The 27,153-nt window shown below is 43.1% G+C and overlaps 1 protein-coding gene across 3 annotated transcripts in view; it reads right to left on the bottom strand.

Annotated features, from left to right (window-relative positions):
* TIMELESS (timeless circadian regulator) overlaps window positions 1-27,153 on the bottom strand; it is a 466,894-nt gene that overhangs the window by 135,048 nt on the left and 304,693 nt on the right. For all 3 annotated transcript variants that reach the window (XM_086959580.1, XM_086959589.1, XM_086959597.1), the window contains exons 18-20: window positions 3,053-3,204; window positions 2,146-2,231; window positions 1,045-1,177 (exon numbers count right to left, since the gene is read on the bottom strand). In XM_086959580.1, coding sequence (XP_086815706.1) covers window positions 1,045-1,177; window positions 2,146-2,231; window positions 3,053-3,204 — 371 coding nt within the window. The remainder of the gene's footprint in view (window positions 1-1,044; window positions 1,178-2,145; window positions 2,232-3,052; window positions 3,205-27,153) is intronic.

Below are 27,153 nucleotides of genomic sequence, written 5' to 3'. Positions count from 1 at the left end.
TGGCATCAGCATTCACATCATCCATGACATCAGTGAGTGCAAATACCTGATACCTTTTTGAGCGTCTGGCTCTGATCCAGTGCAAGTCTTTATTTGTAGCAACTTTTTCTGTTTTGTCTCGCTTCGTGAGCATTGCACAGGAGAGGGGATATTCTCTTACACTAATGCCATAACTGAGCATTCCAAGTCACAGGTTTTTTTTTATTTAAGACTATAATCCTGTAATTTAAGTATTTTCTAGTGACATGCACACACATGTGTATTAAAAGAATGTTCCCTTTCTTCAATTTCACAGCCAGGATAGGTATTCGGTGTTTATTGAGTTCTAACAAAAACCCCTAATTGATAGCTTGTACTGAAAGCACAGCCAGAGATGTTTGGGAAATGAAGGTGTATCTTTGCTACGTGAGCTTATTAAAGATCAGTATGGGCTGGGAAAGAATCATTCACACGTGACAAGTAACTACATGTGAAAAGCATTTCCCCCAACTTTCTACTATGCTTTTAAAGACACAGTCGTGTTATACATCAGATTGCTCAACTATTTGGTTACATAGTAGGCTTTATGATTGGGGTATGTTTGGTTTAATACAGAGAAGGCACCCAAGCTTTAATACTCAGACACTGGTTCCAATGCTGACTTTAGCAGAACACAAATACAAAGGGGTATTTTCAAATGCAGAACTCTTGGTCAGGTAAAGCTAGCAATACTCTCCAATCAATCTGCTGAAGTCAGACTAGAAGATAAAAAATGACAAGGTCAAAGAGATAGAAGAGTAGGGATAATTAGGGATGACTGGTGCAGATAGCCCTCTCACAAGCCACTCTTATGTGAAGAAAATCTCAGCCACCATACAGGTTAGGTGAGTTTGCATTAATCACTTTGTTTGCACAAAGTAAATTTGTATGCATACTCACTTCCCTGACATATGAGCCGTTACACTCACAACGGCCTGCACATAACATTGCAGTAACACTCATTTGCACTGCAACACTTAATCTCAAGGGTACGCTCATGTTATAGCTCATTTTCAAAATGCTCACCTCTCACGCTTGAACTCCCAGGCATTGTTGATAAGGTTCATTTCCACCAGATGGAGGATGACCTGTCTGCGGGTCTTGGGATTTGGGGTCTTCAGGTGCGCCAGAATGTTATCAATGATATCCACATCTAAATCTGCAGTGGTAAGAAGAGAGCAAGACAATCAGGAGACACATCTTCAGCATCCTCCCAGAAAAGGAACATTGCACAGCAATCACTGGAGCCATCTGTTCATGGTAACCCTCCTCACTCGCACACTGTGTAGTACTATGAATACAATACAGACTTTTTACTGTGCTCTGGGGTTCAGAAAACCATCCTGTGCTTGCAGAGCTTTTCCCAAATTGTTTTTTAAGTATCCAGATTAAAACACTAGGTTATTGGAAAAGCAGAAACAATAATGATAAATCCTCAGAGAAAATAAGGCTCAAAACACCTAAGACCCACCTGTGTACATTACCACTGAAGGGCTCCCAAGCATGACCAGAACGCAAACCCAGATGTGGCACTAACCAAGCTCAAAATATAGGGTCTGGGCAGGGTGTTTCTGATACACGGTCATCCAGAGGAAAAAACACTTGTAATCCTAGGTCTCCATCAGGAGTTCTTTATTGAAATTCTACACACTGTCCATTTGTGGGAGCCTGTACAATGGTAGAGCTGATATGCGAATAAGAAATTCAGTGGGGAACCCAAAGTGGAAAAGCAGTGACAATGAACCTCTCACAGCCCACGACACAAACACAGGTGATCTCATGTCTGTTCCATCCAAGAGTACAAAGCAAGTGCATCTGCAGCAAGCCAGCAGCCTCTCCGCAACAATCAGAGAATCAGTGAAGTAGACTTGCTCCCAAGTCAGGCCCGTTAGTCACACAACTGTAGAATGCAAGAAGTTTGTCCCATATTCCCCCCCACCACCAAGGAATAAACCACACACATTCAAACAATCCAGCACAATAAAAGGTCCGCCCCTCCAAGGCCTGCTTCATGGTGTATTGCCAACTGACAAGGGCTTAAAGTAACAAGGGCCTAGAAAGCATGCCGACACTTGGACAAGACCAAAGCAATTTCTAAATAACATAAGAAAATCTCTAAGACATTACCTTGCATCTCCTTAAACTGCAAGTAGAGGTCGCGCAGCTGAGTCTCCTCTTCTGGGGTCCACCTCACGCGCTTGCTCTTTGCCCCACTGCATATGTGAGAGAATATCAGATGCACTGAGAGAACCAGGTGCTTTTGTATCAAATGTAAATCCCTATCATTTGAATAATAACTCCTGTAGGCTACAATCAACATCTTCTCAGTCATCATCTATCAATGCAAATGATTAAAAGAAATAGAAACACAACTCCCACCAGGTCAACCCGCCCCTTTTTCAAAGCCCTTCATTCCACATGCATATTGGCACTTACACAACCCCAGTGGGCAAAGGTGATTATTATGGAGGAAGTTCACAGGACCTGTGAAGGAGCACAGTCTTGAGCCTTGGTTGCATTCACTATGGGCTAATTAATGCATATAATAATTTTGCAGCATCAGATCAACTTCCAAAACAAAACATTTGAAAACGTATCCATCTTAAAATTCTCTAAATGATTACCATCGCTGCCCAGTCATGGTCTCAACAATATGCTTCACACCTGTTCTCAAGGCACAAAACTATATGAAGTATCATCAGAAGATTACTCTTCTCAGGCCTATGTCCATCAACACTGCCATTCCCTGAAAGGTAGGAGCCTCGCCCAGTCTTTTTTCCACACTGCTACATATCTTACCACTGATCAAGTTGCCCAGAGCTATTCAGTCATGTGAATCAGTGAGCACCAAAATGTGCCACACAGACGGGGCAGTGTTACAGAATGAGTAATCAGACTGTATCTTTAAGGCCCCAAAACAGCTTACAAAATATACAATACACTTTGTCTCACTGCAAGTGAAAAATGTTAAAACAACTGCTCTGTGTAATGTGAGCATCAAGAGTTTCACTGTACTGCAGTACAAGATGCTTACGTGATTCCTTGTTTGGTGTTTTGGTAGCCTTCGGCCATATCGACCACCACCGCAGTGTTCTTCCAGAAAAGCAGCTCAACAAATGCCTTACTGTTGGTTTTTGCGAGGACAAAGAACTTGTTCACGACATACTTGGCAAACGTCACCAGCTCCTGACACAAAAGCAAAGAGTTTGGAGAGCATGGGTCAAGAAGTACCACACCATGGTAAAACCACAATCAGAAGTCCTACTGTTAAAGCAACATCCAGTGCTTCAGAAGGTGTGAGCCTTAACACCTTGACTGCTGCAGCAATTCTCCTTGGATGCTGAACTCCTCGAAATTCCATTGTTCATGACGAGCTCAGCTCATCATAAGCACACGAGCAGTGTACTGCATGACGAGCTGAGCTCGTCATGAGCATGGAAGGGGTTAAAGACAACATTTCATATTAACTCCTAAGCATTGTGGTCTCTTTTTGCCCAATACCAATCTTTTTTATCCAAGCGAATGTCGTTAGATGCCCACTCTTTAATCTCTTGTATTTGACCAGCAGTGGGTTACCTTAGACCATCAAGGATCCTCTTAGTCTCACCAAGATCAGGAGACCTACCCTTCTCACTCCAAAACAGATTATCATAAATATTGTTCAAGTAGATGGTTCATTGAGAGTAAGGAGATTATTTTTGTTGCCTGGGGCTACACAAAGGTTGTGGAACTGGGGGTATGGCAGATCTCGGATTCTGGTAGTAAAATCAAAAGACAGACACAGAACCTCTTCACATCCAGCCCCTCTTATTGGGTGTAGGCAGCCAGCACCATCGCAAATTAAATGCACTTAGTGGAAAACCAACATGGCCCGGGGAGTAATGGAAGGTGGTTGTGATGGAGCAGATTTCATCTGCAGTCAGGCATTGTTTTACTTTTTGTGCTTCAGACAGACTGCATTTAAATTGCCATGCACCTTTTGGTGCAAGTTAAAAACATGGCACATAAAAACATGAAAGTGAGGGCTATTTAGTCTTAAATGCTTTTGCTGAATTAACATGTGTTATTGCAATGTAGAGAAAAGTGGCCTTTTTAGCTTTGAAGATTAATAGAATATGTTTCTCTCTTCCCAGCTCATCCCTAAATCCACTATTTCTGTCGTAAAAGACTTTGACTTGTTGCATATTTTGATAAATATTTTCAGCTAATAACATCTCTTTTTCTTTGTTGCACATTGCCATGTTGTCATAAATAATAGAAAAGCTGCTTTACATTAGTAGCTTGGCTAGGTAAACATTTATACATGACATTAATATTATCTTTTTGTTTGTTTTATTTTGGGGCCTACCATTAAATGGCTGCCTGTGAAACCAGGCTATGGCTTGCTTTGAAAGAGAAGAGAGCATGCGCAGACTGTACCAGCCTTCCTAAAGGAGTCAAGGACAGCTTGAACTGTACATTCTTGTGATTGTGCCAATGTACCAGCTAACTAAAGTATCCGTCCTACTGCGCTGAGAAAAGGAAGGAAGAATTAAAATGAAACATTTTCCCTAGTAAATGTTGCAAATGTTTATAAATGTATTATTCATGTATGCTTCTTTTGTTAAAACTGTTTTTTTAAATGCGTCAGGAAAGTGCAAACTCATGCCATCATGATTGACCAATCAACGTACAGGTTTTCCTGAAAGTTGAAACATTTTGTGTAGTCTGCCAAAATTTTGTGTATAAATACTACCTCCCCGGAGGAGGGGCTGGCTTTCTCAGCTCAGCTGGCTTCTAGGCTCATTAGGGGGTGTGTGAGCTCTTGAGCGAAGGAACAGATAAGGCCAGACATCCTATGGGTTAGGTACGAGATCGTCACAGGTGCATGGGCGTCCGAGGAGAGTCAGGGGTAGGGGTCTTGCTTCCACGTCATATCTTGGCACTGCAGGCGCATTCCTTTGAGGTCAGGTGAAGGAGGGGCTATCTCACTCCCTGCTTGCTTTTTAGACACAGACAGACAGAGAGTGCAGCTGATTAAATAGAAATAGATGCTAAACTTCAAGTTATGCTTTGACTAATTAATTAGGTCTGAAATGATTTATTTGTCTTATGCATTTATTTCTCTTTATGGGAGATTTTTGCAAACTATTTGATTTTTGATTAGCCTTGCAAGACTATTTTTTCTTAGAAACTCTTTAAGAATTTTGAATGACATTTTGCGCCACATTCCTATATGTAATGCTTATATGCAGACTGTAATATGTTCTGTATTAATGCTATTTTTCCTGTTTTCCAAAAACTCTGTAACCTGATTGATATTTTACTAATGAATAAACTGTCAGAGAAAACTTAACTTTTGACTTGAAAATAAAACCCTTTAAATACTCAACAACTCTCTTTATTGGCTTAAAATAATAATTGCATTGTTCATGATTATTAAAGTCTCCTGAAGGAAAATACATGGTGTGAAGGGCCCAACACCTTTTGAGCGGTAAATTAGAGGTAGCATGAGGGTTTTGCATTGAGAAATTACCAGAAGAAATTACCGCTCCATCGGTTTTTGGTAATCAGAGGATGGTCATTATTGATTAGTTTGGTGATTAATGATTATTGATTTCACCATCAACTACTCAACTAATGGATCATTGACCTTAAGAGGGAAGTAAAATAATTGCCCAAGTTAGATAAATGTCCAAGTCCTGATTCCTGACTCCAATGCTCAGACCCTGAAGACTGGCAAAGCAGTACTGGAAGGTGATGCAAGAAGTGGTGTGAGTATGAATAGGGTTGTGAAATGTTGTTAATATGCTGGCATGTTTTTTAAAGCGTTGAAAATAGTAAGGGTTTTTACTGTTGGTGACATTTTGCTCATTTTGAATTGATGGTGTTATTGATTATATTGGTAATTTCATAGGACATAATTTTTGGTTATTGATTACATGTTTTAACTCTTTATGTTAAGTTAGTGTCTTGTTCCATGTTGTCTGACCACGCAGGTATGCACACCTTTGGAATCCCGGGAAGGAATAGCGGGTGGTAAATGGAAGCCACACTGCACTGAGGTTACTTGTCTGTTGGAATAACACTGAGAAGCTGGGTAGGGCTGGCAGTGTTAAATTAGGGACTATTTTCTGTGTGAGTGATTGTAGCAAAGAGTTCGCTGGTGAAACTTTGGTCTGATATCACCTAGAAAGGGTCACACTAAAGGAGTAGCAGGTTCTTCTGAGCTTGATTGATAGCAAAAGGGTTCGCTGGTGAAAACTTTGGCCTAAGATATATCCTGAAGGATAAGGCTAAAGGAGTAGCAGGTTCTTCTGAGCTTGTGGGAAAGGTAAGCAGAAGGGATTTACCTGTAGTGTTTGAAGAGTAAACGGAAAGTCTTACTTTGTGAAGGGTAAGCGGAATGTGTTACTCGCAGTGAATATAAATCTATCCTTTATTTAGCACAACAGACAGAGTAGCAAATGTATTTATGTTGTTACTAACAGAGTTATTGATTAAGAGAAATATTGTAGTAAGATTTTGTGGAGGGTCAGTGGTAGGAGTAAAACTGACTAAAATGGAGACTGACAGCTTTGGAAAAAAGAAATTGCATTGAACTATTGCAAAAATGAAATTGTTTGAAGGTTTAAAGAAGCTGTTAGGAGGTAAAGTGAAAAATTCGTTTTTTATTGATGATGCACCTGAAGGAACACCTGTGCATTTTATGTCTACCAATTTGGGACAAAATACATGTATGTGGGTTCACCAATGGTGCAAGATTACTGAAAAAGAGGGTGCTTTGAGGTTTCCAAAAGATGGTACTTTTGAACTGCAAATTATTGACAAATTAAGGGAAGTGTTATGTGAAATAAAGACACCATCTAAAGCTGCACAATTTTAGGCCTTAAGCATATGGGAAAAGACAGCAAGAGAGAAAGCAAGTGAGGATAAAAATGTAAAGCACCAAATACAGGAGAAGAGAATTAATGATGATAAAGAGCCTCAAATAAATAATGATTCAGGGGATGAAATAATGGATGAATTGTTAGCTGAGTGTCCACCACTTTATGTGGTTCCCATTAAAAATACTGAAAATAGTGTACTAGTAAGCACTACAGTGGCTACTGCTTCTGTTGGACAGAGAAAAACACAGATTGAGAAAACTGTGCAAACATTTCAGATTGACCTATTACCTGTTGATTCAGCACTGACAGTGATACCTTCAGGTGTTACTGCTTCAAATGTGTCTGATTCAGTCCAAGAATTGCTAACTGCAGATGCACAGATAATGCATAGAAATATTATGACTGTCCCAATTAATATGGTCCCTACTGAAAAGGTTCAAAGAGATGCAGAAGGAGTGATTATGGCAGAGTTTATTTCAGAAACCCAGAATTCACAGATTATTGAACAGAAATTACCCCAAGCACTGAAAGGTGAGGGAAAAATGGCCTTTACAAAATCTACAGCTCAGAATAAAATAAATGTAATTGAAAATGTGATTTTTCAAACCTGCTTTGAGGAAGAAGCAGTGATTAAAAAGATTGAAAACATGGGAGAACATATTAACACAGGCCCTGAAAAAGAGAAACAGCTTTGTGTTTTAAATTCAGCACTTGAACATGGAGAAAATAACAGTCCACGCTGTTTAAATAATGAAAATGTGAACCATTGTCAGGAAAAATAATTAATTTCCCTGAGTAAGGAAACAGTTGCATGTGCATTAACCACACATGGCCTGACAGATTTGGCTCAAAATTATGAAATTGATGGTTCAGGAAATTTTCCATCTCAGAAAAGTTTTAGGGTACATATGGATGATGAAGCAAATGAGAAAATGTGTTCTTCAGAAATGCAATTGCATATTGCAGAAATAAAGTATATTTTTAAATGCAATGGGTTTGAGAAATTAGGCGACAAATGGGCAAGAAAACATGAGAAGAAAAAGTAACCACCAGATCTAGCAAGGAAAATGGATAAGGAAAAGAAGCCACCAGATTTAGTTGAGAAAAATAATAAGCAGAATGAGGGAGAAGCTTTTGCTTACTCATTGAGAGAAATAGTGGGAGGAGTGCATGTTCCTATGCCACAGAATAAAAGTGAACTTGCAGCATTTCTGAACACATTCCCACACTTGAGAGACAGAATTATGCTGTGGTACCCAAATGTTGATGGATTTGTTGAAATTTTAAAAGAGCTGTGCATTAATTTGGAAATGTTCTTTTACATTGCCATGCAGACTAAATTGTGGTTTGAATCTAACGTTGTTCAAGGGCCAGGTGAGGAGACAATGAAAAGGGTTTGCATGAATGCACCATCATTTTCTGTTGATATGGTGGAAAAAATAACAGTGATTATTTTCCTGAAGGGCAGAGTGCCAGCAAAGGATGTTGATTGGGTACAGATTAAAAGAACACAGGATGGAAGTAAAGGTGTTTTGGTTTGTGAAAATTCAGGTATGGATGTTGTACTGCTGGAAAATGTGTCCTTTTGCCATCTTTATAGCAGATTTGAGCATTGGAAGAAGAAAAATAAATTTAAACATGATGCACAAAAACATGGAGAAATGCAGATGCAAAATATACCAGCTAAGCAAATGCAAATGTCAGTTCAGAGACAGGTACCTATGGCAGGATTTTTCCAAGCAAAGATGGTCCCACAAAATATGGAAAATGCTAAAATTTATTTAAATAAGATGTCCAGAGAAAATGTGAATTATTTCCAGGGACAAAATCAGAACCCAGTTCAACAGGTTGCTGTGTTTGAAAATGAGAGTTTTAACACTCACAATTCAGAATTTACCAAGTGCATTGTGGAGGCAGTGGAAAGTCCAGACTTAATTTCAAGAGTTTTAAAGAAAGAAATTATAAACCCAGTTTTAGAAAAATGTGCACCAAAATTATGCCCAATTGAAGAAAATTACAAAACTGTTGTCTGTGACTCAGGCCTAGCAGGAAAACAATTATTTTGCAAATTAAACAGCACAGAATACTGTACATCAGATAACGTTAATTTTCAGATTCCTGATGAGAATGTACATTTTAAAATGGCCCGACAAGAAACAGCTGTAGCATTATTTTCAGAAAAGACAGTTGAAAAATTACCTTCTGCTTTGGAAAAAATAATCACAGAAATAAGAGAGTTCACAGAGAAGGATGCCAGATTAATAAAATGTGCAGAACATGTCTTATTAGAACCAAGTGACATGTATTCAGGAACACCATCAGTTGCAGGAATTTTACAGATAAAAGGATTTTTGATGGAATTGATTAGAAGTTTGTGTAACTTTCTGATCAAAGGCTCACAGAAAATAAATGAAAAGAACAGAATAGTGCAGGAGATTAAAAGCATATTTTTTCCATGTTGTCCTGTGGTACCGAATCCAGCCAATATATTTTTTCACATTCCATGTGCTGAAGAATGGCTTACTTTTATTGATTTTTGCAAAGTCCATGTCACAGTGCCAATGCATGAGAATAGTCAGGAGTACTGTCAAAAAGAAGATGAATACCTGGGACACAAAATTGGAAAGGGAGGTAGAAAGGTGTCACCAAAGAAGGTGGAAATAATTTCCAAGATGAATCCACCTCAAATAAAGAAAGAAGTCAGGACATTTTTGGGAATGGTTAGCTGCTGTAGAGAGTGGTTACTAAACCTAGTGGCTAAGCCTTTACTGAGGCTGACACATGAGGATGTGTCTGATCCGCTTCCATTGGACAACAATTGCACAAAAGCATTCCTAGAGTTGAAAGAGAAAGAATGTTGCGCCCCAGCACTAGGAATGAAAGTTTATTTAAAAGAAAATACACCAATTTGCAGTGAGAGGGAGGGCTGCACTCTCTCATTGCCTATTGAAAAAGATGACTGTGTTCAAAGCTCTGTGATGTATTGCCCAATGACCTTTGACCCTAACTTCACAAAAATGTCAGCAAATGAATTGGATTGTGATGAAACTGAATATGAGTGTCTAAATATCATGAAAATATGCATAAAGCCAAATTCAGACTTTAAGGATGAATGCCTGAGTCAGCCCAACAATGTCCATTTTGTAGATGGCCCATGTTTGAAAGGTGACACATTAAAAGCAGCACATGCTGTGCTCCTTATACATTATGTTGTCAAAGCTTCATGGCTTTCAGTAGTTACCTCAGCCCAAAATTCGAAATTGATTGCCCTTACTATAACATGCAGTATATCTGCTCAAATGAGAGTCACTGTTCTCATGGGAGAGAGAAATACTAATTCAGTTGCCCAAATTCGTGTTCTGATAGCATGTACATTCTATGGAATCTTCACAGTTGAATTAAAAGAGGCTCAAGAAAATGTTTTTGAAGCAGCACTACAGGGTTGTATCAGAACTGTTTTTGAGAAAAGTGACAACTGCATAGTGGCAAATGTGTTATTGCAAAGACTGATGCCCAGGTATAGATTGCCAGTTTCTCTGAAATCAGATCATAATGTGGTCTCAAAGATAATGAGTGCAGAACTACAGATTGGACAAGGAATGGATTGCAGCTATCTGCTTGAAGTGTCAACCATAATAAAGCAACACAATGGCAGCACTGAGTTACCTTTTGCAAAAGACGGTGTCTCACCAACACTAAAGTGGCTTGAAAATGCATATGCAAATGCACTTGTGGAAAACAATGATGTGAACACTAGCCATGGCTGTGTAGGTCTGGTTGATGTACAGTGTGCAGTTTCTCACCAGATTGCAGCTGCTACACAAGATCTGCATAATGGATGGTGCAACGGCTTTGATCTGAGAGATGCTGTGGTGAAACATCTGAATCTGATCAAAGTGAAGATAAGAGTGAAAGGCATTGGTTGAAAAAGTGCAAGAGATTGATGGTGCTCTGTCAGAGTTTCTCAGCACCTAGGTAGTCGAATTTGCATTGAAAAAGGTACAGAATGCCAATGAGCCATTCTGATGGCAAGCTGATGACAAAGAGCAAAGAAATGCTGAAACTGTCCTGTTGAATTCCTTTTTTATTATTTTAGCTACTTATTTTAAAGAAGACTAACTGTTCCAAGAAGCTACTTACAGAACTCTGCACTAAAACATTTGAGCTTGGCTATATATGATCTGATTACAGATAGACTTGTGTTTGCCTTAGAAATAGATGTGAAATTGTTATATGCTCAGCTTTTGCAATAAAAAAAAAAAAAATATGTCACTTTTGAAAATGAAATATGTGTGATGAATTATAAATCAATTTATTATGATTTGAATCATCAGAAGGGTGGATTGATTGAGCAGATTTCATCTGCAGTCAGGCATTGTTTTACTTTTTGTGCTTCAGACAGACTGCATTTAAATTGCCATGCACCTTTTGGTGCAAGTTAAAAACATGGGACATAAAACCATGAAAGTGGGGCCTATTTAGTCTGAAATGCTTTTGCTGAATTAACATGTGTTTTTGCAATGTAGAGAAAAGTGGCCTTTTTAGCTTTGAAGATTAATAGAATATGTTTCTCTCTTCCCAGCTCATCCCTAAATCCACTATTTCTGTCGTAAAAGACTTTGACTTGTTGCATATTTTGATAAATATTTTCAGCTAATAACATCTCTTTTTCTTTGTTGCACATTGCCATGTTGTCATAAATAATAGAAACCTGCTTTACATTAGTAGCTTGGCTAGGTAAACATTTATACATGACATTAATATTATCTTTTTGTTTGTTTTATTTTGGGGCCTACCATTAAATGGCTGCCTGTGAAACCAGGCTATGGCTTGCTTTGAAAGAGAAGAGAGCATGCGCAGACTGTACCAGCCTTCCTAAAGGAGTCAAGGACAGCTTGAACTGTACATTCTTGTGATTGTGCCAATGTACCAGCTAACTAAAGTATCCGTCCTACTGCGCTGAGAAAAGGAAGGAAGAATTAAAATGAAACATTTTCCCTAGTAAATGTTGCAAATGTTTATAAATGTATTATTCATGTATGCTTCTTTTGTTAAAACTGTTTTTTTAAATGCGTCAGGAAAGTGCAAACTCATGCCATCATGATTGACCAATCAACGTACAGGTTTTCCTGAAAGTTGAAACATTTTGTGTAGTCTGCCAAAATTTTGTGTATAAATACTACCTCTCCGGAGGAGGGGCTGGCTTTCTCAGCTCAGCTGGCTTCTAGGCTCATTAGGGGGTGTGTGAGCTCTTGAGCGGAGGAACAGATAAGGCCAGACATCCTATGGGTTAGGTACGAGATCGTCACAGGTGCATGGGCGTCTGAGGAGAGTCAGGGGGAGGGTTCTTGCTTCCACTTCATATCTTGGCACTGCAGGCGCATTCCTTTGAGGTCTGGTGAAGGAGGGGCTATCTCACTCCCTGCTTGCTTTTTAGACACAGACAGACAGAGAGTGCAGCTGATTAAATAGAAATAGATGCTAAACTTCAAGTTATGCTTTGACTAATTAATTAGGTCTGAAATGATTTATTTGTCTTATGCATTTATTTCTCTTTATGGGAGATTTTTGCAAACTATTTGATTTTTGATTAGCCTTGCAAGACTATTTTTTCTTAGAAACTCTTTAAGAATTTTGAATGACATTTTGCGCCACATTCCTATATGTAATGCTTATATGTAGACTGTAATTATTGGCTTAAAATAATAATTGCATTTTTGACTGTTCATGATTATTAAAGTCTCCTGAAGGTAATACATGGTGTGAAGGGCCCAACACCTTTTGAGCGGTAAATTAGAGGTAGCATGAGGGTTTTGCATTGAGAAATTACCAGAAGAAATTACCGCTCCATTAGTTGTGTGTATGCATCTCGGAAAGAAAGTATGGGAGCAAGTGAAACACCCAAGAAGATTACAACACAGATAATTGATACACTTCTCATCCACTGGTGTCAATGACACAAGTAACACAAATCTGTGATAGGCTTAAGGAATACCAAAGGCCATAAAAATTAACAACACAACAAAAGAATCCCAAACCAATTTAGAATAATCTGGAACATACAGAGATAAGCAAAATGACGCAAAAGTGGTCAAAACTGATTAAATGAATCAGCTTGGACTTCAGAGATTGAAGGAAAACAGAACCAAGAAACAAGCACAGCATCAATTTACACAAATGTTTGGGATAGACATGGGCCTATGCATGATTTTAGGATGACTGCGATGGAAAGGGGATTGGATAAGTCTTGCAGGTTACAGTGGTAAAACAAATATTATTTCAGACCCATATACTTTTAGACTCTCAGAATCTGCCAGTGGGCCAAGGCAAATGTGGAAGCTGGCATGGGTCTTTAAAATTCTGATACAGTGCTGTTAAGCCTCCATGTATCCTTCAGGCTTAGCACCAAAAGCTTTGAGAAAGACAAAGCCTGATTTGGTAGTCACTGAGCATTTTTTGTCACTGGAATGGTTTTAGCGCTTCACCCAGTCCCACGTGCTATATTCAGACTCACCCTTTTCTGGGTCTCATATTTCTCTAGCAGGGCTGTAGCTGAAAAGGACTCAATGGGGTTGGGTAACATGTCTGCAGCAACTCTACTGTAGGATCCGAGGGCTTGTAGAAGAATGGCACCCACAACGGACAGAATAGACACACCTATATGTGACTCACTGCAGCCTATCCAGTATAGACTATTTTTTCATCCTGGCCACGGAGCTCCCCAATGTTCAGACTTCATACATCCTGCCCCGGGGCGTTTCTGACCATGCCCCGGTGGTGATACAATATGGACGGCTCTCGTCGAGCCTTAGGCCTAGCTGGCATCTGAATGCCTGGTTCATTGTTGATTTACAGCGTACCAATTACCTCTCCAACAAACGTACCTCCTATTTTGACATTAACAAGGACTCAGTGACATCTAGGGGCACCATGTGGATGGCTGGCAAGGATTAATACGGGGCATAGCCAAGGCACACCTCCGAGGCTAGACTCCTACCAGTCTTCAGCGGGTGGTAGAGCTTGTGGGTTACTCCTGGAGCTTCGGTACTGGCACGCCAGGGACACCCACTCTTTGTGACAGTTGGAGAACTGCAGAACCACCCTATGTCAATTATGTATGGAGGAGGTCTAACTCGGGTGGATGGCTTCTACTAGACGAGTCTGCGAATGAGGAGACAAGTCTGGTAAGGCCCTCCATTGGCTCGCGACCTATGATGTCACCTCTGAACTGATCCTGACAATCCATATGCTTCAGTGCATGGCTTACCTCCTCGGTCTACATTCCTTCAGAATTAATTGCTTATTACAGCTTCTTATATAGCTGTCGACACAGCCCTAATCGGGATGACCATTGCCCACTGATAGCGGATCTAGCGATGGCCACCCTGACAAAATTAGATCAAACCGCCCTTGAACATGCGGTGATTGTGGAGGAGACAACCATCAGTGGCGAGCACTCAGGCAAGACATCCGGACCATGGGGCTTCCAAATTAAACATTATGAAAAATTTCTTCCACTAATGTTCCACCACCTTTTCAATTTCTACTTTGAGGTTGTGGGAAAGGGCCACTTCCCCACTAACCTAGACCTCGCCACAATTGTCCTCCTTCAGTAACCGTGCAAATCCACAGACTTATGTTTGTCATACTGCCTTATTGCTCTCAAAGCAGAAATCAAAATCTTTGCCAAACTCCTTGCCAATCAACTCCTGCCACTACTCCCCACTGCCTCCCTTATTCAGCCAGACGAGTGCAGCTTTATGCCTTACAGAGGTACTAGACATTGCAGCCGTCAGGTACACATCGCTTTGGAGTACCAGCGATGTTTCGGCGATCCAGCTGCACTTATGCTTTTGGATTTTGAGTAAGCATTCAGTTCCTTGGATTGGGGCTTAATGGCCCACATTCTCGCCGTTCTGGGATTTGGACCACGTTTCCAATTCTTCATTAGCTTGCTCTACGCTCATCCCCTGGCACAAGTCAGAGTTAATGGCATAACATCCTCTCCCTTCAAGATCTAAATGGGTACCAGGTAGGAGTGCCCGCTCTACCTATTACTATTTGCTCTGGCTAAAGAGATGCTGGCAGGCTGGGATCCCTGTGAGGCTCAAATCTGGGGCTTTCAATAGCCAAACTGCACAGAAGATAGCATTGCATTGTATGCAAATGATGTTCTGCTCTTCCTATGCCAGTCTGACATTACTGGACCCCAGCTTCTCCAGATGCTCTGCTTCTACAGTGATGCCTTGGGTCAACTAGGTTAATTTTTCCTCGTCCCTGCCTGTGTTGGGGTGGGGGGGGGAGGGAGGGGGGGGGGGGAGTCAAGAGGTAGTTGATTGGAAAGACTGCATTCCAATTTATAGATTAAGCTTTCCCTACTTAGGGGTGACCAATGCATTAGAATTTGAGCTCACCTACAGCTTGAACTTTTCACCGCAGTAGCATCGGACCTCTTGGGACTTGGCTCAATGGGCCACCCTCCCATGTAATGTCCAGGGAAGAGAGGCATTTTACAAAATGATGGCACTCTCACGGATACTTTAAACCATGCACAACTTTCCCATCTTCGTCCCTCAATCCTGGTTCAATGGTATTACTGGGGTGTAATGCTCCATTCTGAGGGTGAATTAGCCTCAGCAAATAGCACTCTCAAGCGGTGTCCAGTGGCCCTATGATGGCCGCATGGGTTGTCAGACTTTTGTCTATACTACTGGGCCGCACAGTTTCTTACAGTCAATGACTGGGTTTTTGGAGATCCTGGAGACTCTACATTCTGCCTGGAAATCTCCCTTCTGGGCTGGCAGAGTATCCTGCATTACTTGTATGGCACCCTGCTTTCGAGGAATACTCCTTTGTGTTAGCCAAGGGCCCTCTGCCAGATTGGGTGGCATCAACGGTTTACGCAGGCCCTGTGGTTGCATCACTGGATGCTCCTAGACTCCACCCTGCAAGGATTCACTCGCTGGGATCTCATAGTCCTCTCCTACTTTGGGGATATCTGAAAGGATTATATGAAATCATTGCATGATATCTAGGAAGAATTCAGCCCCCATAAGACCAATTCTACAGGTACCTGCAGCTCTGCCATGCACTGGCAGAATATCACTTGCTGCTGCGAGACCTGCAAGAATATAGTCCATTGGAGGCCCAAATCTTCTCATTAACACTGAAACAAGGCAGCATCTCGCAAATATACCTCTTCCTGATTGTGAATTCCCACGAAACCGTTGGAACCATACAGGCCAAATTGCAGCATTGGATTGGTGACCTCAATCATAGCAGCTTGCAGGATGCCAAGATGGTCCAGAGGGACCACCTAATCCAACTTACATTCCTTCAAATACCATACTATACCCCAAGACGACTTTGGAGGATAGGTGCTCTCCCTATGCCTGGCTACCCTAGGTGTGCAGCCGAGAATGGTGACTTCTTCCACATGGTGTGGAAAAGTACCAATCATTGCTAAATACTGGTCCTCCATCTATGCAACACTATCTGAGATTCTGGGGAGAACCGCTAAGTGTTTCCCAAATGTGGGCTTGTTGAGTATTCTGTAGGATATTGGGGGATCCAGGAGCGGGTATGCGCTGTGGGCACTGGAACTGTTGTGGCCAAGCATGACATCACTTGCCGCTGGATATCCCCCACGCCGCCGACTATTAAGGAGTGGTATTCCATGATGGACTGGTGATAGAAGAGCCCATTTATTCAGCCAGGAGGGGGAGGGAGGAAACATGGGAGGATCTAGGAAAGATGGTGGGAATGCTACAGCCTTGATGGCGATTGACATGCAGCCTCACCCCACCCATTTATTGTCAGGTGTCACAATCATGGCTTCGTTGTGCAGATACTGTGTACTGTATTGTTCTTTGTTGTAAAATTGATAAAAATCTGGTTTATAAAAAAAAATCCTATTTAAAAAATGGTTGTATGTGCATGCACAGATGACGAATGGTGTGTCCTGTGCCACAAGTATATAAAACACTGGCTCTTATTCACCTGTACACATATATTCAATTCAAACGTACACATGTTCACACATCCCCCAAATACCACACTCTCACTGACATGGCATCCCTGTCATAGTGCACCTAGTCAAAGTATGTTGTTCAAACCATAGTATCTGCTCTAACGACATCAGGCTTAAAGGCAATGAAGCTGGACATGGGACTGTCCGGTAATACTGCACGAGTGGCTTGGCCTTCAGTACTTCATGATGATTTTCACTGATCAGAAGAAGCTCTCGCTACAGAAAAAGCTTGGGGCTCCTGCTCCGCATATCTGTAGATTGGTCCTCTAGTTATTAATCTCTGTTATTAGACTGGATCTGAAAACGTCAAAGCACCTCTGCTCTGTGTAGGACCTCAAATAAAACCTGTTCATTTCAGCAAGATCATTACCGAATTTACTTTTTCTTCTGATGGATACTTCGACCCACACATTCCTCACCTGCTGAATAGTTTACCAAGCAACAACTCTCCAGGAATTTGGCTGGATGGTTAGATGAGGATAGATTGCAGCACAGATTTGGCAAAGGGCCCAATCCTCCTCACCTCCAAGAAGTAATTGGTGCGATCAATATAAAAACTGGCGCCTAGGATCCAGGAAATGCATCCACTCCTCCTCCTTTGTGGGATTTGGCGGGGAAGAGGAAGGATGATGGAATGACTCAGGTGAAAGGGAGTAACCACCTTGTAAAGAAAAACAGCACTGGTTCGTAATACCAGCTTGACAGGGAAGAAGGTAGTGAATGATAGGTGGAGACACAGGGCTTACAGCTCATGGACCCGTCTCATCGAAGTAATAGAAACCAAAAAAGACAGCCCTCATGATAAACAACAGCAATAGACACCTATGAAAAGGCTCAAACAGACATTTCATCAAGGTTAGAACGAGATCCCACTGTGGTAAGGAGTCAGGGTACAGATTAGTTAATCCCTTGAAGAACCTGATCACAATAGGGAATTTGAAAAGGGAAGGCTGATCTGGGAGACAGAGGAACGCTGACGACCACCACCAAATAATACTTAATAGTACAAACTGCACAACCTCTCTTGAGTCAGAGAAAATGTAAACTGGAAGACTTCTGAAAACAGGGCCCGTGAGGGATTGACCTTGGTGTCCATGCACTACGAGACAAAGGTGTTCCATTTCCCAGAGTATACAGATTGCAGTGAGCGTACAAGACATCATCCACTACCTCAGACATTAGCTAAATGGAGCAGATGTGTCCTCGCTCAATCCCCAAGCATAATGGTGGAGGTTCTGAAGATTGGGGTGCAGGACATTCTACCCTGACTGGGAGAGGAGCTCCATCCTGAGAGGAAGATGAAGCGAGGCACACAGAAGAGGTCTGTGTACCACACCGTTTGCAGCCAATCCAACGCAATAAGAATGACTTGGGCCTGGTCTTAGCGAACTCTCTTCAGAACTTTAGGAGTGAAAAAAATGGAGGGAAACATATACAAAAATGGCGTTCTCTAAAAGGATACTGGAGAGTGCAGAACTGTGAGCACTGAGCCATTTGTTATGAGGAAAACAAGTCCCCCTGAGGAGTGCCCCACAGGGTGGAGACATCCAGGGCTATTTATGGTAGAAGGTGCCACTCATGATTGGTTAGATAACGCCAGTTCAGGCTCTGACATTCAGAGACACCACCCTGAGATTCGATGTTAACCAGACCTCTTGATGGTGTGATCACAGTCTCTTATTTTTATATTGTATTTTTATTGAGGAGGTACACCAAAACACATTACAAACAAATCAGGCATCCCCCAGTTCATTAAAATCCAGGAATAACAAATAGCAAAAACATACCTAATAAAAAGACACAGGGGCAGAGAAAAGAAAACCCCATACAAATGTCGCTCACAAACTAATGTAATCCAAATAAGCAGTTTCATCTTCAGCAACCAAAAAGGATCCCATATTTTCCTAAATTGATTTAACAGGCCCACCCTCTGCATATATCCTCTCTCTACCCCTTACTCTCAGCATTTTCCTAAACCAGTCATCAAAGAGTGGGATTGCTTTGGAACTCCAGTTTTGCAAAAGTAGCAATCTTGCCGCTAGCATAGAGATGAATATTACCTTCGGATGCCCCCTCCCTATGAGTGGCACATGCCTATATCCCAAAAGTACGAGCAGAGGATTCTGAGAGATCTCGAACTGAAGTTCAGCTTCTAAGAGTCTAAATATATTGTTTCAGAAATTACTCAATTTAGTACAATAGCAAATCATAGGAGACCAACTTCTGCTATCAACCGCATCACACCTAAAACATTGAATGAATGAATGAATGAAATTATTTGTAGAGCGCACGATGGCCAAAACGGCTTCCTGGCGCTGAGAGCTCGAAGGAACAGAACAGACAGGGTCAGGAGGTTTAGCGGCGGTAGGCCAGGGCAAACAGAAAAGTTTTGAGCGCTTTACGGAAGTGTGAAAAGATAGGGATAGAGCGCATGGAGAGAGGAAGGGAATTCCAAAACCGGGGTGCAAGAACAGAGAATCTAGTTGATTGATTTGGATGGTCCTTACTTATTTAATTTAAATATTGGAGAGTCCGGTAAATAAACCACTTGGAAAAAATGCATTCTGCAGAAATTAGTGATCTTCAGTGTTTTAAAATCAATTGATTCGATCTTTCCAGATGTCTCTCGTCAACGTAATCCCTTCCTCCTTTTACCCTTTTGCAAAGATCGGGCTATAGGTATCTATTTTCTCACATAATGGGTACCTATAGCAGTCTCCTCCTTTCCCCTGCTGGGGAATACAAATCACATTTTCAGCTAATTCCTTTTTCTTTACCAGGGTCTTAGGATCGATGTACTGCAGATAACCATACATAGCCCTAAATGACCACTAGAGCCAAAATCTATTACTGGCCATCAATGATGTTATTTACTTCCAGGTTTTCCATTTTTACTCACTAGGAAATTATCTAATTTATTAAACCCATTGGCTTACCAGCTTTTAACAGTGGCTGTGTTCATAACTGTCCCATTACCTCACTTAATATGCCCTATTACTGAATTTGAATTTATGTAAAGGAGAGCATATCTTAAAAAAAAAAAAACGTGCATTTCTAAAGAACCACTGGAGAATCTTGTACCTCACTTTTTTAGGTTATGTAGACAAACGTAAGGGTTACAAAATTTGGTTCTCTGAAGTCATTACATCCACAAGATCGTTTTGTAGAGGTTTAAACAACCAATAGGGTTTTCTGAATCTAAAAGCGCAATGTGTGAAATGTGCAAAATAATAGTCTTCAGGCTGGGGAGAACTAACCCTCCTTCTACTGGGCTGTTATATAAAATTTCGAATACTCTCGGGCTAACTTTAGTTCATAAGAATTACGAATCATAGAATCAACCATTTTGAAAAATCAAGAGTATAAAATATAGGGAGCAACTTCAACAGAAAACTGATAAAGAGGAGCACTGCCATTTTTAAAAGAGCTGCCCTTCCCAAATACGTAACGGGTAGTAATATCCACTTAATAGTTATTTTCCTTTATTTAAAAGAGGATTGCAATTCAATACAACCCACCAAAATCCTCTGCAACACCACCACCCAAGAATTGTTTCGGTCATATGTACACAGGCCCTAAATTCAGGCAGCAATTTCTACACCGGACAACTACACAGGGTAATTATATAGGCTTTATGTACTTTATATTCAGCTAAATAAAGAAGGTAGTAAAAATCTCCAAGACCACAGTCTCAAAGCATCCTGAGAAAGGAGTGGAGCCCCTACTCCCCTTTCCTTTGCTTGTTCACGTACCGCATTACAGTCGTGCTGTCTGTGAAAATCTGGATAGACCTACCATGAATGTAGTGGAGGAAAGCCTTGATGGCGAGGCAAATCTACCTCAGCTCCAGTAGGTTGCTGTGAAGTACCTGCTCTTCTGGAGACCAATATCCCCTGATCTTCAGAAGTTCCAGGTGAGCTCCCCTCCCAAAACTTGGTGCAACCATCACTATTGTGTCCATTTTTGGGGGTAGGACAAAAGCGCATCGCTCAGAGAAAGCTTTCCTTTGTCACCCACCAGACATCTGCTGCAGCGTTCTGAGAGACTATGATGGCCTCCGACCGGTCTCAAGCATGTTGAAACCACTGCTCTCGGAGACACACTGCAGAACTCTCATGTGCCAAGGCATGTGCAAGACCAGGGGAATAAAGGTAGCCATGAGACAATGCAGGTGATAGATCGTCAGAACTGGAACTAGCACGCTTTCCTGAAAGAATGGAACCATCACCTGAATGTCCTGGACCCTCTGAGCGGAGGAAAGGCACCGAGAAGGGTAATGTGCTGACCGTTTCAGATGGACCACAACCACCACTATCACCTTGAAGACCTGAAGTGCTAAAATGAAGTCTAATTGGAGTACCATAAATTGGTATTGGGAGGAGTCACAAAACAGAGGTACTTCTGAGGAGACCAGACATTTGGAACATGGAGACACGTGTCCTGCAGATCAAGAAACAGCACCCAATCTTCAATTTCCAATGCAAACAGGACCTGAGCTAGGATCTTGAACTTCTCCTTCCTGAGGAAAATGTTCAGGATCTGGAGGTCATGGATTTGATGCAGACCACCATCCTTCTTGGGAGCAAGGAAGCATCGTTAACAGCATCCCTGGAAAGTTTCCTGCTCTGTTACAGATTCCACTGCCGTTGCCTCCTCCTGCTGCAGACCAGAGAGGTGATACGCAGATAAGAAAGAAGGTTGGGGAGGGAAGGAAGGAGGAACCTGTAAAAAGGGCAGATCAGAAGGATCTACTGGTATGAAGTGATGACCTTCCAGCCCCATAGAAAGAAGGAAACCTCTAACAGGCCCCTGGTGCTCTGGTAAGAGCAAACTTTTTTGATAGTACTGAGGAGGAGATGTGGAATGGATGTTGGGATCTTTGACTTTTTCCCTTGCCTCTGCTTCTTTATAGCCTGTCAAGGAGATTCTGTACATGACCCAAGCGGGGCAACACTGGCAAAAGCTAAAGCTCCTTAAAAAGGCAAAATTGCCTGCTGTGGCCGGGCTAGAGATCAAGAGTGGTCACAAAGGTACAAATCTCACACTACAGAGACAGCAGTAAAAACGCCAGATTAATGATGTGCCTGGAGGCACCCTGGCTATCCTGTAAGACCTCTGAGAACTGGGCTTTATGGTTGCCCAGACCATGATAGTAGTGTCAGCTAAGCCACGTCCCACAGGGCATGAGTGTATCTTGCTAAAAGGCATGTGGCACTGACCAAATTCAAAGCCATTTCATGCCCCAAGGCTCCATGCATTTGAACTAAATATCTGACAGAGTGGAAGGGAAGGTACACAAGACCTGACAAGAGGGGCAGGAAGCCTGAATCACCAGGCTCTCTAGAGGGATGGGTGATAAAGAGGGTTCCCACAGCAGCAGAACGATAAAGCCTTGCTACCAATCTGCTTACTGCTGGAGAAGATGTGGGCAGAACAGGCCCGAATATCTCAGTGAGGACATTAGTCTTGGTTTCGAATGAGGACAACGGAGCTCCTCTCAGCTTCCTCACGACAGAGTGGAAGGATGTGACCTCAGGAGGGGGAAACCTCAAAACCAACTTCAATTCCTTTTTTGGAGACGTATCAATGCATCTGGCAGAAGTGAGCCCAGAAAAACAGCCTCAGGGTCACCAGAACCATGGCCCTGTCCCTCTGAAGCACTTGAAATGTTTATGCATGACATGGTCAGAAAAGAGCAAAGATTGCTGGTGATTCCGTTCCGCCTTCAGTTGTAGCACTGGTGGCCTCAATGGCAGTGATGGACAAGTTACTTACCTTCGGTAATGCCTTATCTGGTTGAGACATGATCTAGCCGCAGATTCCTTACCTTTTAACTTGTAGGCGTCAGGCTGGATCCTGAAGATTTTTCTTAGCAGAACCCCTGCGTGCCGGTAGAATGAGTCTGTCAACTCCGCGTGACAGTCAATATCGTGTTCGCAGTCGGGACATCCGCGACGTCAATATACCTGCCACTCCGGCGTGCTGATGTCAGGACTTTCCACACCAGAAGCACGAAGCCATGAAGTGACTGACCATGGTGTGTTAAAAAATGATAGGCTAGGGCCCTGATGGGGAACGCCCCTAACACTTAGAACCAATTCCGCAGTGACGGGAGGATGGGTGGGTCTGCAGCAGATATCAAACAGGGACACCACGCGAAGAGCTGTGGTGGCAGTTTTTGCAAGTTAGAATGGGCCCTAAGCCCTTCAGGGAGATCTTTCTTCGCCAAAGCCTAACAGATTTATATACAGATGATAACCCATAAGGATATAGTCATCTTCTGAACAGTACGGCCTTCCTTTGCACCCACGTATCCTATAAAGAGTTGGTCATCCACCCGGAACTCTCTGGTTCGATTGAGGTAGGACAATAACACTCTTTTTGGGTCCAGATGATGAAGCTGCTCCTCTTTCTTGGAAGGGTGCGTGGTGCATAGAAGGTGGGCAGGGTAACCGATTTTCCCAAATAGAAGGGTGTTACCACCTTGGGAAGAAAAGATGCCATTGTCCGGAGTACCACTTTGTCCGGAAAGACCATCCAGGTTATTACCACCATAAAAGCTGTCTTGATGGTGAGCAACCACAGAGGGCAGTTATGCAGCGGCTCAAATGGTACACACATCAGAAAGGGGAGAACCAAATTAAGGTCCCACTGTGGCATGATAAAAGGTGAAGGAGGAAATAAATGGGTTAAGCCCTTCAAGAATCTCTGCACCAGTGGAGATTTGGAAAGAGAGTGGCTGAAGAAAAGAAGAAAGGGCCGAAAGGTAGCCCTTCAATGTGCCCAGAGCAGAGACCTGTTGTACCAAAGAAAGTATAAACAGATTTCAGATAAGGGAGCATATGATGGGTCAATGGACCGGTCTGTACAATATTTACGAAATTTGTTCCATCGGCTGGCATATACCGATTTTGTGGAGGGATGCCTCCTGGCTGCCAAGATAACTTCACAGACTATGGGAGGGTAGTCAAAAGCTGTCAACTGTTGCCACACAATCTTCACGCAAGGAGGCGGAGGGTGGACAGGACGGGGTGGAGAACCCTCCCCTGCTGCTGTGACAGAAGATCCTTCAGAAGGGGCAGCCTTACCGGAGGATCGATGCTCATGTCTAGAAGTTCGGGATACCAAACTCTCCGTGCCCAGTCCGAAGCCTCAAGAATAACTTGTGCCCGGTTGCTTTTGATCTTCTTCAGCACTCTGGGCAGAAGTGGTATGGGCGGAAAGGCGTATAGGAGGCCTGAGATGCACTTGCGACGAAAAGCGCCGCCAAGCGAGTGCCGCCATAAAAACTGCAACACGCAAAACTGCGGACAATGTGTGTTCTCTTCGGAGGCGAACAGATCTAACCAAGGCTCTCCCCACCATTGAAAAACGTTGTGCTCTGGATCTGCAAGGCACCTTTGGCTGAGCTCCGCAGCCCTGGAGTTCAGAGAACCGGCCAGGTGTTGAACCATCAGGGAAAATGCCCTGTCGTTCAAGCCAAGTCCAGATACACAGGGTCTCTTGACAGAGTCCACGACCCCACTCCGCCCTGTTTATTGCAGTACCACATGGCAGTAGTGTTGTCCGTGAACACCTGTACGAGCCTTCCCTTAATGGATGGCAAAAAGGCTTTCGGTGCCAGCTGGAACACCCGAAGCTCCAACAGATTGATATGGAGCTTGGCTTCCGCTGGAGACCAAAGTCGTCTGTTCTCCATCTTCCTCAGATGGCAACCCCATCCCAGAAGGGACACATCCGTCACTACTGTGAGATCTGAGTGGGGAAGGGAGAGGGGTCTGACCTTGAACCAATCGCGGTCTCTTAGCCACCACTGCAGGTCTATCGCAGTACCCTCTGAAAATCTGAACCAGGTCGGTGAGATTCCCTCAATGATGTGCCCATTGGATCTTCCCATGATATTTGAGCTGGGGATCGAAACGTCGACCTTAGAGTAGTTCATACATGTACTTCCCTGATACTATTGGCTGTATGAATGACTCCAGGATACACTGCTAAATGCATAACTTAAACCAGTGACCTGCAAGCTCACACTGTTTGCCTGATAAATTTTCTCCACTTACCTTTACTTTCCCACCTTTTCCTCCCTTTAAGGCACAGGACTGTGCCCCAATGTAACCCTTATTTCTTGGGTTATTTGTTTGTATTTTTGATATTACAAATCAATTGAACCAATAAATATTCCTTGTCCGGCTGGTCAAGGAATTTTGAACTATATAGAGCTCCATTGTGATCTATATATATCCATATCCCTATCTCTCGTATGCTCAGGACCACTTGTTGTTTTGAAAAATACATTGGATCTTCAGGTCCCACTACAGAGCTTGCATGTGCCACCGTGCATGGGTCACTAGCAGGATGCAGGAGGCCATGAGGCCAAACAGCCTCAGAGTCATTCTCACCGAAATTCAGGATAGAGGATGAAACAACGGTATCTTAGCCTGAATATCCTGGACTCGCCATTCAGGAGGACATGCCCGAAACTGCAGTGTCCAGAACCGCCCAAATGAAAAGTACGTCTGACAGGGAGTCAGGTGTGACTACGACTTGTTGATAGTGAACCCCAGCAAATGCTGGCAGTTCGCCATAGCCTAGAGGTGGGAGACAACTACTTGGGGCGAGCATGTATTCAACAACTAGTTGTTGAGCTAGGGGACGACTGGAACCCCTGATGTCTGCAGATGGGCTGAAACCACCGCCATCATCTTTGTGAACACCAGAGGGGCGCTGGTGAGGCCAAAGCGGAGCAGCGCAAATTGAAAGTGCTTGTGACCCACGGTGAACCACAGTTACCAATGACGGGAAGCAGGATGGGAATTTGAAAATAGGCATCCTGCAAGTCCAACGCTACCATCCAGTCGCCTGGGTCCAAGGCATACAGGACCTGGGCAAGGGTAAGCATATTGAATTTCTCCTTCTTGAGTAAGCAATTGAGGGCTTTGAGGTCAAGAATAGGACTAAGGCATCTGTCCTTCTTGGGGACCAGAAAGCAGCGGGAATAGCAACCACTGCCTACTTCGGGCCTGGGAACCCTCTCTATAGCTCCCTTGGCCAAGAGAGTTTTGACTTCCTCGCGTATCAAAAACAGGTGATCTTCCGTCAGCCTATCATACATAGGAGGCATTGAATGGAGGAGCAGTCTCGAAGGGGAGGGAGTAGTCCCTTCGGACTATTTGCAACACCCAATTGTCTGTTGTAATGTTTTGACAATGTTGGAGATGATGGCATATTCTGCCACCGACTGGCTAAGAGTGATCCTGGGGGATCGGACTAGGAAGGTTTTGCGGTGGACGGGATTGTGGCTTGGCTCGACTTCCGGTTTTCCAACCCATGGGGCCGGGTTGAACTGAGTCCACACCCCCGCAGAGATTGCTGAACTTGCAGAGCTCGCTGGCCGGAATAGGGTTGACTCGGCTGATAGCCCTTTCCGTAGCAACCAAAGGAGTGAAAAGCGGATGAAGCCCTGGGGGTGGTGGGGAGGCCCAAAGACTTGGCCGTGGCCTGCGAGTCTTTGGAGTGCTCAAGGGCAGCATCCACCTCCTCTCCGAAGAGACAGGAGCCATGAAAGGGCATCTCTATGAGGTTAGCTGGGACATCCCCCGAAAACCCAGATGATCTCAATAAGACTTGGTGACAGACGGCCACCGTCGTGGAAATCTCTCTACCAAGCCACATCTGATGTCAAACTTAGCTGCGTCTCTTCTGTCTGAGATAGCTTGGGAGAGTAGAGCCCGGTCCTCCTCCGAGACTCTGGGCAGCACCTTCGCTATCATTTCCCATGGGAGTAATGGTTCAAAAGGCATGCAGTGCTCACCGACTGCAATGCCAGACTGGCGGAAGAAAACATTTTATTTCTAAAGTTCTCCAGTCTCTTGGATTACCTGTCTGAGGGTGTGGAAGGGAATGAGCCACAAGAAGTGGAAGCCTGGACAACCAAGCGTTGTGGGGTGGGGTGGGTGGTAGGGAAAAGTGGTTCACCCGCTGCAGGGCGATGACGGCGGGGGATCGTCCTATTCACGGGAGCCCTTGTGCTAGGTTTGGACTACGTTCCCAGAAAGAGATCTATTATGGCCTTGTTGAAAAGCAGTAGGGGTTCTGAGCTAGAGACCCCAAGGTTGCAGGACCTCTGTCAAGACATTAGTCTTGACCGCCACTGTAGGAAGCTGCAGGTTGAGGACCTCCGCAGCCCTACGCACCCCCTTGGCTAAAGAGAGCATGCCAGAGTCTGGGGAGGTG

Source organism: Lissotriton vulgaris, chromosome 1_1 (genome assembly GCF_964263255.1).
Source record: "Lissotriton vulgaris chromosome 1_1, aLisVul1.2, whole genome shotgun sequence".
In the NCBI taxonomy this organism is placed as follows: Eukaryota; Metazoa; Chordata; class Amphibia; order Caudata; family Salamandridae; genus Lissotriton; species Lissotriton vulgaris.
This window is presented reverse-complemented; position numbering and strand designations above follow the sequence as displayed.